Raw genomic sequence first — 13,849 nt, 5'->3', positions numbered from 1 at the left:
TTACTTGTATTTCCCACATTTTTCCAGAGGGTGGAGCAGTATGATCAATATGTGATCAGGGAGGAGGAGGTTTGTCTGCTTTTTGTTGCAGCTGAAGTAGGGCATGGATATAATCTTTAGATTAGATAAAGGAAGCTGGTATTGACACCAATAATGGTGCATGTTGTATTAAGAAAGTTAACTAAAATGGAGCATAGATTGGCTGATCCAGAGAGACGGGATTTCCCTCTGAAGCATTTTTTCCGAGTGAAACCAGATGTTCCACATTTAGAATTTCCGAGGGCGATCCCAAAACTTTCCTGGACAATCGGTGGAGCAGAAGAACACAAGACACCATGACAGTGGATTAATATGACATTTTGTTTTATTTCTGAAGTACAGGGTATATATTTTGTTTCTGTAAAAAATGTGATTCACAAGACAATAACAAAAGTTTTGGTAGAAATGCAGGAAACAGATCCTGCCTGCTGCAGATAGAACATTTTTTAAGTGCTGCAGATGAACATCAAACTGAAACAATGAACAAATAATTGCAATAAATGTACTGCCCATCCTTTGAACGGTAGTGTATACAGTATATAGGACACATTTAGATACGGAGCTGCGTTTGAGAGCACTAGTGGCAACCGAGCCTCACGGGAGGCAACACCCATGTTTATCTCGCGAGAACAGTGAGAACGATTATTAAATACAGAGCAGAGAGTTCAACAGCAAACAAGCGACATTTGCAAACATAAACCTGACCTCTCGTTCTAAAGCACACAGCTATCAAAATGAGCTGAAAAACAGAGCACATTTCACATGAGAGTTCACAGAAAGTCCGTTTCCTTGAACCCGCCACTGACAGGGGGAGGGGGTTTCCCACCACTGAGAGGTCACTAACCTCAACTTCTGCTTTTTCTTTTCTTTCTATTAACCTACATTTGCTTTCTCCTATAATATCATCACACTGGCACATGTTCAAAGCAGTGGCATCTGGAGAAATTGGGAGGGCGAGGTTTGGCAGTGGTGTCACTCTCCATGGCAACCACTGAATCACAGAGGGAGCATGAGAGCATTTGCACTGTAGCCTGTTCTACAGTATCGCTAGATTATGTACACCAGGGTTTAAGACAGAGGGCTTTGAGAAATAGAAAAGGCAGCTGAGAGGTAGAGAAAGAGCACTTTGGTAAATACTATCAGCATGTGTCACCTCTCACAAGTTCGACTAAAAGACTAACACAACCACCACTCTATACATTATGAATAGGCTAAATAACGACAGTTTGTTTGCTGTTGCTAATGATTCCTATTGTGATTTCTTCATATACTAGACAAACATAGTGCATAAATGTGAAATGTTATTGCCAGTGTAGCATAAAGCACATTCATACACGTGTGTTGATAAAGAAAAAGACATTGAAGGGGTAAAGGTTGGCTTTTATGGGAGGGGTTAAATCTCTACTGGAGGTACATTCACTCATTTAAAGTAGATAAAACTACAAACTGTATGGAGTGTAAAGAACATTGGCAACATGGCGGCCTGTTATCAGTCGCTAAGTTTGGACAGATTTCAAAAACAATCCTTGGCAGGCATCTGGAGTCAAAGAGTTCACTAGCTATTTTTGGCTGGAATTTTGGCGAAGGAAGGATTTTAAAAAAACTAATACAAAAATTAAGTACACGAACAGAGAATGCAAAACTGGAACTGGCTCTCCTGCTGTTTGTTTTTGCCTCCTTTATTCCTGTTATGAAAACACCGTGCTGCGCTGGTTGGCTTCCCCGACCTTCTCGAAGAACATGAAATCCTGCAAAGTGGCAACAAAGAAGGGAAATTAATTCCTCCCCTGATAAGAACGAGGCAACAAGTGCACAAAGAATCAAAATTGGTGTTATTCAAGGTAACTAATGAATAATGGTCTTACAATGAGGAAGGTGGCTCCCATGAGCACAGCTTTCATCTTCACGTCCATGTCCAGCGGGAACTGGATGCCAAAGTTGTCTGTGTCTGTGAAGACTTCCTTCAAAAGGCCGCTCCACTGCTTGCTGATGCGACCGATGGACTTGTTGCCGTCTTTGGCCTTCAGCTACAGAACAATAACAACAAGAAAATACGTTTTTATCAAGTACGCTATACTATGATGTTATCATGTTGAGGTGTTCCCAAAAATGGCCAAACTTGGACCGGAACTGACGCTTTCTTGCCGAGAGTTAGACGAGAAGATTGAAACCCCCTCTCATGTCTGTAGGAGAAATATGAAGCTGCAGCCAGCAGGCAGTTTGCTTAGCTTAGCATAAAGACCATGGATGTGTTACAAAGAACGTATACTTCCAAGAGGTGATAGTCAATTTGTTCGTTCAATTGCAACATCAATAGCTTCATATCTAATGGACAGGTACAAGAGTGGTATCGACCTTCTTCTAACACAACAATCCTTTAACCTCACCTCAAAGTTGACGTCCCCACAGCAGTTGCAGGCAAAGCAAGGCCCCTCCAGTTTCATCAGCGTCTCCTTGTTGGCTCCCTGGATGGAAAACCTGGGCAAGAAAGGGTGCCAGTCCTGTTTGATGTAGCCTATGGTGGTGCCCGGTGGTGCCTGGACCTCCATCTGTGGGCCACATACATAATTACATACACATACCAACATGCCACAAAAATTAGAAAGCTATCCCAGAGAGCTGAAAAGCTGTCCTCATGCCTGACGGCTATAAATAAAAACATCACGGTTAGCGTTAGTGTGTCACAGCAGGATTGATAAGTGAATCTCTTGACTGCTCCATTGTGGCACCACATGACACAGGTAATACGTCTCACATGGCTCCAGGAGACAGAAGTGCAGTATGTGAGAGTGTAGCAACTTGGGTTGGGGCCAATGGGAACGATGTGATTAAACAGAGAGAGAGAGAGAGAGAGAGAGAGCGGTCTCAGAGGTGGAGGGATGTCAGAGGACCGGGGGAGTCTAGGAGACAGTTTGGACAGACAAAGGGCCATTCATCGTCTCAACAAACCCCCTGCCTGAGCAGACGGGTGCACAAAGACACCGAAGCGCCACTCAGAAACTCAACAGTAACACAAGCTGAAGGGATCCACTTTTGTTAAAGGGCTGGCTTTCTTATGCACTTTTAGTGGTATCTACATAAATATAAAACAATAGATGTGACATGTTCTAATGACCAATACCAATACCAATACTGCAATACACCAATACTGTTTTTTATTTAAAGTAATGAGTGTAAGACAACTGTGTCTGTCTCAAATTAACCCCAAAGGCTAAGATTTTTATTATTATAGCTCCAAGAGAACAAATCATGCTACATGTTGTTTACTTTACACTCGATTGGCATAGAATCAGTTGCTTAGCATTCAACTGTTAGGGGTAGTATTAGTAACTTTGTTATAACGTTACCTTTGAGCCAAGTTAGAGTAGAAAACATTAAAACAACGTCTGTTTAATTAACAGATCAATGCTGTTGAGCTGGCAATCAGCAATAACTTTGACAAAGAACTCAGCAGGTCTGTTGCTTGGTAGATAACGGTAAAGTTACTCAGTTCACTTACTTTTGGTAGTTTTAGTTGACCCATAAGTAAAAAAATATATCTCTCATGTACTCTATACTGACGTGTGGAAAGTGATGTCAGCCTCTCTGGTCTCTTGGTGCTGAACAGATGATAACCAGTTGCTGCCCATAGGTGGCATTTGTGAACAATACCCAGGTAAGATGACAGGCAGTTATTCCTTTAGTTATGACGTAATGTCGCACCTACTGTTTTACATGTATGAGTATCTAGACATGCAAATAGATTTACATTTCGCCCAGATATTGAGATATCCATTTCAACACCAATATCTCTTTGCAGACACAATGACGCCGCTACACACCGCATCAACAGATTTCATAGGGACTTTATGTTCAGTAGAATATAGTCCTGGTTAAAACTGATTATCCAGAGTAGCCAGGACATCGTGTCTGGAAAGACACATTGCTGCAAAATTACATTTTCAATGCTGTGAGCACCACGAATAAACATTGTATCGAGCTGGCAGAAGAAATCTCAAAATCTGGACAAATAAAACCAAGAAGTGTCTCTTTAAAGAATAAGGACTTTTGCTTTGGCTATTTTGATTTCCTTTTTTGGAGGGGGGGCACTCTGTTATTTCCAAAGGTTGTTGTTGCTGAACTATGAATCAACTGTAATAGCAATAGTTAATTCTTCTCCATCAGAAACTCTGATGACTGAAATGATTAAATATTAACAACATTAATAATGGGACACGTTATCAGAGTGAGTACTCCGGGCGATTTGGAGCTGAATGGACTGTTGAATTAGTACAATATTTGTTTTGGTGTGGTAAATCAATATGATAGGGAGGCTATTAAAAACTGTTCTTGACACCTACACCTGCACACACACACACACACACACACATACAGACCTCTTGCAGGCAGCAGGGACACCAGCAGGAGACGCAGCGGAAAGGCCGTATGAGACGGATGACCTCCCTGTCACTGGTGTCCTTGATCTTCATGTCGAAGCTGCGCAGCGAGCCGCAGCAGTTCCTGGTGCAGCAGTCGTTCTTCTCTTTGGCCTTGTAGATCTTTTGGCCCAGACTGTTCTTTATCTCATACTGGTTGTTAGTCTCGAACCCGATGAATGCTGGGCGGGAGGAAAGAACACAAGGGGGGAAATAACAAAGTGGAGATAAGCAAAGAGTTCAAAGGACAGGTGTCATTTTATCATTATGGTTTATAGTGAGAGGTTTAAAGTTCAACAGTGCACCAAAAACATATGAATGGATGAACATAATGTGCCTTACCTTCCAGGAGTTCAACTTTTTGATGGATCAGGATCTGGTCAATCTAAAACCACAAGAGGAACAACACAAAGGGACAATTTGACTTGTTTGCAATACAAAGCAACTTATGAAATATCACAAAACCACGATGAGTCTTGTTACCTGCAAACTCCCCTGTACCTTTTTTTGTTTGAGTACACAAAGGTTTCTTTATTTGCTTTTTTTAATGCAAAAGTAAATGTTGTTCTTGTAGTATGTACACAAAGAAAACCTACTGAGCTACTGTTTTTAGAGAGAACAACGCTGAATGTGATCTTTACAAGTTAAAAAGCTGTGATGACTGTGGTCATACTACATTGTTTTAAATGAAAAACATTGGATTTAAAAGTGCACAAACTAAAGACAGATTACTAACGGTCTATCCAATGTAATTGACCCTTGTACTCTGTAATGTATTTTAATTCAGCTCTAGAGAAGTACAATAAACTAAGCAGTACATGTACATAAAAGGTAAATTATTACCTTTTATGTATGATGTTTTATTTCCCCTTAAACTCTTGTGAAAGATGGCAAATGAGGAACTTAAGAGTGTTCCATCTAGACCGCTAAACAACAGGATGTTACAGTATGTATTAAGGTTGCTACACTGTACACCCTCAGCTTATCTCAAGTGTAGCTTCTTATCGTTTTTATTTCTATTAATCGAGTCGTCATTATCAGCCAGCTGCCAAGTTCAGAGACAGAGAGAGATCAAATTCCAGAAGTGAAGGAGTGGTGCATGAATAATCCATCTTAGTTCAAGATAAAGACTTGTAGGAAAAATTTGGAACTGTAATTTTTCGATCCTACCTGTGTGAGGTATTCGAGCCCCGGTGGCACCCCAACAGGAACCACAGCCGGAGCCGCCGAGATCCGGGGGTCATACTCCGGTGCTGGAACTGGGCCTGGGCCGATCGCATTGGGCTGATACATGACAGGAGCTTGGCCAGGATTGTAGTTCATGTTGAAACCAGGTGGAGGGGCTTGACTGGGGTCTCCGTAACCCCCCTGAGGGACTGGATAAGGTGCTACGCTGTGGCCGCCGGGCTGGGGCATGGGATAGGGTGCCTGGTGGTAAGGGCCTGGGTAACCTGGGAAAAAAAGACAATGATGTTATTCAAACTTGTACAAATTTATTCACACACTGAATTTGTATAACATTGTTCATTATAATAGCTACACACACTTGGTTACTTCACAGAACAAAGCCAGATGTCATTCAAACAGGAAGCAACAGGGGTTCATTTTAACATAAAAAAACATAATATATAAAACATAACTCAAAATAAGCAATAACTTTAAAAAAGAAACATGAATATAAAAACCCATATAATAAACATACAAGTTCTTACCTTCCAATAAGATCAAAAATACAATAATGCGGAGACAAACTTTCAGATCATCGTTGCACCCTCGACGGTGGATGTCGCGATCTGTGTGTGTGTGTGTGTCTGTGGCTGATAGTAGCTGATCTGTGCTTCTGGGCGTGTGAGAGTGTGTGTGTTTACTGCAGATCACCCTGCTTTTCCCTGTTGGGACAGCAGAGCCAATAAGCTACTTATTACCCGAGCCACAGAGGAGATTGGAGGCACTTAGAAGCGAGTAAACTAACAGCCAATAGTGGACTATGGTATACAGTAATAGCACTGGTGGTTTTTGTCATTTTTTCATGGTAAATACTTGCTTAAAAATAGCTTTTTAAACAGCACACTTACCAGATAACAGTGTTTATGTGGGCATGAGTTCAACAGCTGCAGACTTATCTGACCAGAGCAAACTAGACTAATCAGTAAGGTTTTCAACCGGCAGTTTACTTCCGTTTTAGTTGCACCCTGGGTGTTTCATATCGTCTCATAAGAGGGAAGTCTTCCTTTAAACATGATTACATACATTTCTGCGTGTTTGTCTGTTTGAAGTGCATCAGTTATTGAGTCGGACTTCATAATAAAGATAAAACATTCCCCTACTATTCTGACATTTAAGCAACAGTCTGCACTTCAATACCTGCTAATAACAGCATCTTCTAAACCTGCTTTTAAATGATTATAGAAGTTTGGTTAGAGAGAGTCTAAGGGCGTTTTCACAAGCCATAGTCCATTTGGCTAGTCCGAATCAGAGTGGAATTGATATTTTTGATTCGTTTTCTACTTAGTGTGGTTCGGTTTCACAGTGCATTAATTAAAGCGGCCCAAATTAAAACAATAATTTCATGAGGGGCGTGTACTGAGGAGCGAATTTATCTTTTTCGTCTCAAGAGCTGCCACTTTTATGCAGGGAATCGCAGACTTTGATATATTGCTGTCGAAGTGTTTTCACTTTGACCCGTCACTGATCTACTGTGAGCACAAATCCCTTCTCCAGTTTATCTCCAATGACTTTATAAACGTCACTATTTTTGTGGACTTTATTTAGCATATTCTGTGTGTTCTCTTCGGCCCAGATGTCAAGCAAACATCGGACTTCTGCAGAAGTCCAGGTCAGTCCTCTCATGTTAACCTGTCGTTTACCTGTGTCCATCTCAACAAATGCCCACGCAAGCAGCCTGCGTTTAGGTTTGCTTGGAAATGGTCTGAGGACCACCTCTCAAAGCGATCTCGGTCCAGTTGTTTTGGTCCACACCAGAGTACGATTACTGTTCACAACCGCCCAAATGAACCGCACCAGAGTTTCGATTAAAATGGACTAAATTTTGGCTTGTGAAAGTGCCCTAAAGCAATTAGAGATTACTGAATTACTCCTTCACACTCAGTTTAAAAGAGTCACAAATAATACGTGGATCACAGAGAGAAGCACTTAAATGACAATTTAAAAGAAAGTGGGAGCAACAGAGAAGTGCAAGAGGATGTGATGAAGTGGAACGCTGACCGTCATGTGTTCACTCAGTTAGAGGTGTCTGCAATGTTGTGTCACTAAAAATAAATCGCCAACTATTTTGATAATCGATTCATCGTTAGAGTAATTATTCAAGCAAAAATGGCAGATAAATGCGGTTTTCAGCCTCTCATACAGTATATGGAGATTTCATACTTTTCTCTGTTTTATATCATATTAAACTGAATATCTTTGGGTTTTGGACTGACATTTAAAGACATCATCTTTGACTTTGAGAAACTGGAATAGACATGTTTCATTATTTTCTGACATTTTATAGACCAAACGATTGACCGGTTAATCTAGAAATATAATTGGCAGATTAATCGATAATGAAAATAATCGTTAGTTGCAGCCCTAATAATAATAATCTTTCTTCTAGACAGAGTTATCAACATCCCTCATTTTAGATTTACTTGATGTCTTTTTCATTATAAAGCAGGTTTAAAGGGACTGTTTGTAAGAATCAGAAATTGGTTGTAACAGCGACACCTGTGGCCGTTAAGTCAACGAAAGTCAGCGTCCTGTTGCTCGCGCTCGCCCGTGTGCACGAGCTTACTGAATGTGAGCGGGCATCCGTCAATACAGTGAGGCGACACACGTCAGCTAAAGCCACAATATCACTCTATATTTCACCTGCTTGGCAGGAATGTTAAATGACCAGACGGAGGTCTCTCCATGAATCACTGCTGATCCTAGTGTTGGCTTTTCCCGCTTCAGCCTCCCGACCGCGGTCGGAGGGAACAGGGGAGACACCAGCACCCGGTCAGAGACGATAACGTTTCTCGCTGCGGAGCCCCGTCACTTCACAAGACACGGGAAACCTCTGTTGGTCTGGAGGAGCTAAAGCATTTATTTCTGCACAAACGTCCACTGTACATTCACTAGATATTCTCAGAGCGACTAACTCTTGCACGTGAGGTGGAGCGAGCTGAGTGAAGGCAGGCAGAAGAGCAGAGGAGCAGAGTACAGCAGAGACTCCGGCCCTGGAGACCAAAGCTACGGTTTCCCCGCGTCCTCCAACCGCGGCCAACACTGTTTTACAAGACGGGCTTCACTAGATAGAACTTTGCGGTTTTGATGCTTCCGTGTAGTTTGTGTTGGAGTCTGAGTCTGAACAGCGTAGCCACACGCGAGCGCGCATGGGACACCGACCAGGATTGATTTATACGTGTAAGAAGTTACAAACAGTCCCTTTAAGTGTTATATAAATACTGTGAACGTATGGAATTAAATGCTCAATCCATGGAGAAATAACCTGTATTCAGAAACTGTGTATTTGAAACAAGTTGTCAGGATTTCTGTAATTTTGTGATGTCACAAATATACGATATACAAGCCATTTTACAGTGTGTGCTAAATCGGAGCATTTCAGACAAAGGGTAAATACAGGCATATTCAGGCAGACAGAAAACATGTTCTAGTAGAAACACAAAATACAAGTATGGACCTGAAAATGAGCACAATATGGGACGTCTAATATTTAGTGTTTAATCTTGTATTAGCGCATATCCTGTGATTTGTACCTTCATCTGTAACTAGTGTAATACTGAAACGATTAGTCATTTTTCAGGTAAACATTCCATGTGAGAAGCTTTTGCTTTTCTGTTTTTACATAATTGTAAATTGAAAAGGTTTGGGATATGAATTGTAGTTTGAACGAAACAAGCAATCTGAAGGCACGTGTTTTCTGCCTGTGGGGTAGATGTGGGTTTGTTTCCTGTGGGTGGGTGGATGTTTTGTCTTGTGTTTATCACACCCCTGTACATGTCACTTGTCGGTTATTGAGTTCACTTGTTAGGAAATGTGTCATAGTGTCATCAACATACCACTAGTGTTGAGTTACAGAGGATCTGTGTGCCACATTCTGGCTGATTTGTGTGGTAGCTGACCAAACTGGTTTTTGTTTTGCATGGCAGGACAGTCCAACAATCACAAGCTAAACAATTTTAGAGGACAATGAACCATTTCATAGTGAGACTCTTCCTTCCATAAGGTTGTGAGCATTCTGGCATACAGTTTTAAGGCTGAACCGATGTTGTTAAATCTCAAAACAAATGTGGATTAAAGTCAGAAAGACTTTCTATCAAGCGCGCTGATGACTAACAGAGGACGTGAGTAATGAGTTCTGTGAACTTTGAGGCTTGTTGTTGCTCCACCTCTTTCCACATTCCTTTCTCTACTTGCAGGAAACAAAACTCAGATTTTAAACCGGCATGTTCGCAGGAAGGCCGCACTCGTGTACACACACTGATAATGGTACCTTTCACCTCCTGAGCTGCTCTTTTTCCATCCAGAGGGAGGAGTACGCTGTGCCAACGGGCTAAATCAGAAGAGGTTTTTTCACCTTGAGTTTCATGCAAACATGCTGGGAATTTCTTTTAGATTTCACCACCTTAGGGAGGATAACATTTCTAAAGGACGTTGAAGGAACCTGGGGGCTGGACAGGGTGTCATTTCACTCCACAATGATGCTCAGTGAACAGGAATGTCTAATGGAAACTTTAAGATTGAATCATTTCAGCTAAATATGACATAATGGAAAAGCCAATGAGGAAGCGAAATATATTCTTAAAAAGCTCCCCATCAAAGCTCTTAATTCTTCTCATTTTCTGTCTAAAAGTCAAACTAAAGATGGAAATCTGAAAGACATCTAGTTATTATTCCACTTTCCTAGTTGTTGCGTTTAAGCTGCTTACCAGGAGAAGACATGGCGAGGAGCTGGATGAGACTTTTTTGGGCACGGAGTGAAAGGAGGTCACACTTCCCGGTCCACTCCCAGGGTCTCTATGGGAAACTGGAAGAGAGGGGAGGGTTCACACAAACAGACATGGATTGCTTATTTGTCACCACACCACAATGGTTTATTAAGTATATGTTTACACCATAACAAAGCATAGTCCACAAGTCCATTCTGTGGAAAAATAAAGGGCAGGAAATAATGTTTGAGAGCTCACATGAATTTATATGTGGGAGTGTGATGTTTCAGTAGAGGCAGAGGGACTTTCCATTTGGTCCTCTGCTGTTCTTCATGTTTTTATTTTGCTACCATTACTATTAGAAGTTTCAAAATAAAGCTGAATTTCCAGTTGAAACATGCAAATCCCCTATAAAGTCATCAGGAGTACATTTTTTTTTATAAAAACACTGTTTATATTTTCCCCAGCATGTCCCCTCCTCTCTGGTTATCATCTCTATGCCTCACACACACACTGTGTCTGGTAAAAGCCTGATAACACCATCTAATCCATGACACATTAACCAATAAAAACACATGTAAATGAAGCAGAAATCTCACCTTTCAAGCAGCTGGTCACAGCTAGAAAAAAATGATAATAAAAACAAATTAATTTAACGTGGAAAAAAAGCCACAAGCACGAAGCCAAGGAGACTTTTCAATGTTTTCTTCCCTGTTCTTCGTCGCTGAGCTGTATTTGTTACTCCTCCCTCCCATCCAAATACTCAGATATTCTCCTCCCCTTTCACATTCATATGACCTATATTAAAGCACAAACTAAACACACCAATTACCATCTAGTTGGAACTGGAAACTATGTTTTATATACCTTTTTTACAAGGTTTCTACATGTCCTAACTCTAGTTGGCTGTCACATAGGAGGATTTACATCATGGAGATGGCAACATGTTGTTATCCAGCAGAGGAGGGAGGGGGTTGGTCTGTTAAACACGATGCAACAACCACTAGAGGGCGACAACACCCCAGTAATGACATGCACATACTGTCAATTCATTTTATATTTTTTTTATACTTTATTTTTTCCCTTTTTTTAAGGTTGTTTTCATGTATGCAATTTACAGTTCTTAAATACAATAGTTTCTAAACCAATTTTTAAGTAGATGAGGTTGTAGACAAACTCATTAAGTACACCAGAAAAAAACAACTTCAACATTCAAAATTGAAATAAAGTTAAGAAAAGAAATAATAATAATAATAATAATAATAATAATAATAATAATAATAATAATAATAATGATACAAAGAAAGAATAGAGTTAAAAAAAAACAACATACATAACAAAAACAACAATAATAATAAAAAAATACGAGAGTAATAATAAATTTAGCGCCAATATATAATAATATAATTTTTCATTGCACATTGCACTTGCACATACTGTCAATTAAAGTGGCAGTAGGCAGTATATTTTTGGCATCACTGGGCAAAAATCCCATAATAACCTTCAGCATATTGTAATTCAAGTGTTCTGAGAGATAACTAGTTTTCTGCACCTCCTCGTGGCTCTGTTTTCAGACTTTATAAAATCTATAAAGCCTGTGACGGCAGACTTTGACCAATCACAGGTCATTTCTTTATGAGAGAGTTCTCAAAACTCCGGTGTCTCCCCTGTTCCCTCCGGCCGCGGTCGGGAGGCTGAAGCAGGAAAAGCCAACACTAGGATCAGCAGTGATTCATGGAGAGACCTTCGTCTGGTCAGCTAACATTACTGCCAAGCAGCTGAAATATAGAGTGATATTGTGGTTTTAGCTGACGTGTGTCGCCTCACTGTGTTGAGCGATGCTCATTCATGTCTATGTAGAGCGAAGACAAGCGCGAACCTGACGCTGACTTTCGTTGACTTAACGGCCACAGGTGTCGCTGTTAACGAGCATTTCTGATTCTTACAAACAGTCCCTTTAAACTGAATTTAGCTAACATTAGCCGAAAAGCTAACTGACCCGCTGCCATGTTTCCTTTCTACATTTTGAACTAAACAGCATTAAACCTGAATAAACTAATCTATACTGTAAACTATCTAAAGTGCATTATATAACTAAATCAAAATTAGGATGAAATTGAAGCTACACTGACTAATATGTTTATATTAACACCAAAAAGGTAAAGTTAGCTAAGATTATCACCTAGGTTAACTGGAGCTCTTTAGCACCCTTTAGATCACATTTACAAGTAGTTAGCTAGTACTCCACATTTAACCCCTAACCCAAAGAAATTCCCAATAAACCTAGTTAATGTACAAGCTGCTAACTTAACGTGTATGCTTGCAGCTAACTAGCTTTAAGACCTATCTAGACATGTGTAGGCCAGAAAGACACTCAATATTGGACTTACATGTGTCAGGTGTCCTGAAACAAGACTCCAATTAAATGATAATTTAATGTCTGCTGGATGTCTGGAGTTCTTCTGCCCCCTAGTGGCCATTTATTTAAAGATAAATCTAAATCTAAAAAATAGCTATTCGCTATTTTGTTTTGTGGTTGTCAACTGGTGCACCTTCTCCCAGAGGACATACTAGACTTGTTAAAGGTCCCATATTATGCTCATTTTCAGGTTCATACTTGTATTTTGTGTTTCTACTAGAACATGTTTACATGCTGTAATGTTCAAAAACAACTTTATTTTCCTCATACTGGTCTGCCTGAATATACCTGTATTCACCCTCTGTCTGAAACGCTCCGTTTTAGCTCATTTCAACGGAATTGCAACGGAATTGCGTTGCTAGGCAACAGTTTGGTTCCATGTTTACGTCCTGTCATCTGATTATATTCACATACACTGCAACAGGATATACACTGGGACACATTTAGAATGTTTACGTTTAAAACCGTGTAATGGTCTAAATATTATATATTTGTGACATCACAAATGGACAGAAATCCTAACGCACAATTTCTGAATATGGGCTGTGTGTATTTCTCAGTATATTGAGCGCTTCGATACTTTCACAGTATTTATAAAGCCCTTAAACCTGCTTCATAATATAAAAGACATGAAAATCTCACTTTTTACAATATGGGACCTTTAAATATTCACATACAGTATACTTTTACTTAATAATAAAAGTCCTGTTCCTGTATAAAAAAATATACATGCTTAAAATTGACTTTAACTCTTGCTTATTTTATGAGCAGTTTGGTGTTGTAAGTTTGTAATATACTTTTGTACTTATTACCTGAGTAACATTTTCAGTATTGAACAGGTGTAACTAATAACATTAACGATGGATGCATTTTATTTAGGCTTTTCAGTTGCACAACTTTGAGCATGCTCACGTCGTTAATGCTGTTAGTTACACCTGTGCTTTTCCTGCTGTGGCAAGTCAAAATGTCATGCCATCCATTTCCCAATTTATCACACTGACAACGACCTTATGTGATCCCTTTTGTTCAGTTCATGTGTCTGTCTG

The 13,849-nt window shown here is 40.1% G+C and overlaps 1 protein-coding gene across 2 annotated transcripts; it reads right to left on the bottom strand.

The window, feature by feature from the left end:
* Positions 1-346: 346 nt before the first annotated feature.
* On the bottom strand, positions 347-11,143 carry LOC119481691 (phospholipid scramblase 1-like). Of its 2 annotated transcripts, XM_037758836.1 has the most exons (8): positions 10,984-11,143; positions 10,385-10,482; positions 5,625-5,905; positions 4,797-4,839; positions 4,416-4,636; positions 2,427-2,588; positions 1,905-2,066; positions 347-1,787 (listed from the first exon to the last, which is right to left on the bottom strand). In XM_037758836.1, the coding sequence occupies exons 2-8, from the start codon at positions 10,395-10,397 to the stop codon at positions 1,728-1,730; spliced, it is 942 nt and encodes a 313-aa protein (XP_037614764.1). In that variant the 5' UTR covers positions 10,398-10,482; positions 10,984-11,143; the 3' UTR covers positions 347-1,727. The 2 variants fall into 2 exon arrangements, with proteins under 2 accessions (XP_037614764.1, XP_037614765.1); XM_037758837.1 differs by lacking the exons at positions 10,385-10,482; positions 10,984-11,143 and adding an exon at positions 6,167-7,032.
* Positions 11,144-13,849: the final 2,706 nt, after the last annotated feature.

The sequence above is a fragment of the Sebastes umbrosus genome, chromosome 22 (assembly GCF_015220745.1).
Source record: "Sebastes umbrosus isolate fSebUmb1 chromosome 22, fSebUmb1.pri, whole genome shotgun sequence".
Taxonomy (NCBI): domain Eukaryota; kingdom Metazoa; phylum Chordata; class Actinopteri; order Perciformes; family Sebastidae; genus Sebastes; species Sebastes umbrosus.
The sequence above is the reverse complement of the archived record's forward strand: the minus strand, read 5'-3'. Positions and strand labels throughout refer to the sequence as shown.

Coding starts and splice junctions, on each gene's coding strand:
- LOC119481691 (XM_037758836.1), bottom strand. Junction 4,637..4,796: donor AAAAGTTGAACTCCTGGAAG/GTAAGGCACATT, acceptor CCTCCCGCCCAG/CATTCATCGGGTTCGAGACT. Junction 2,067..2,426: donor GTGGGGACGTCAACTTTGAG/GTGAGGTTAAAG, acceptor ATTGTTCTGTAG/CTGAAGGCCAAAGACGGCAA.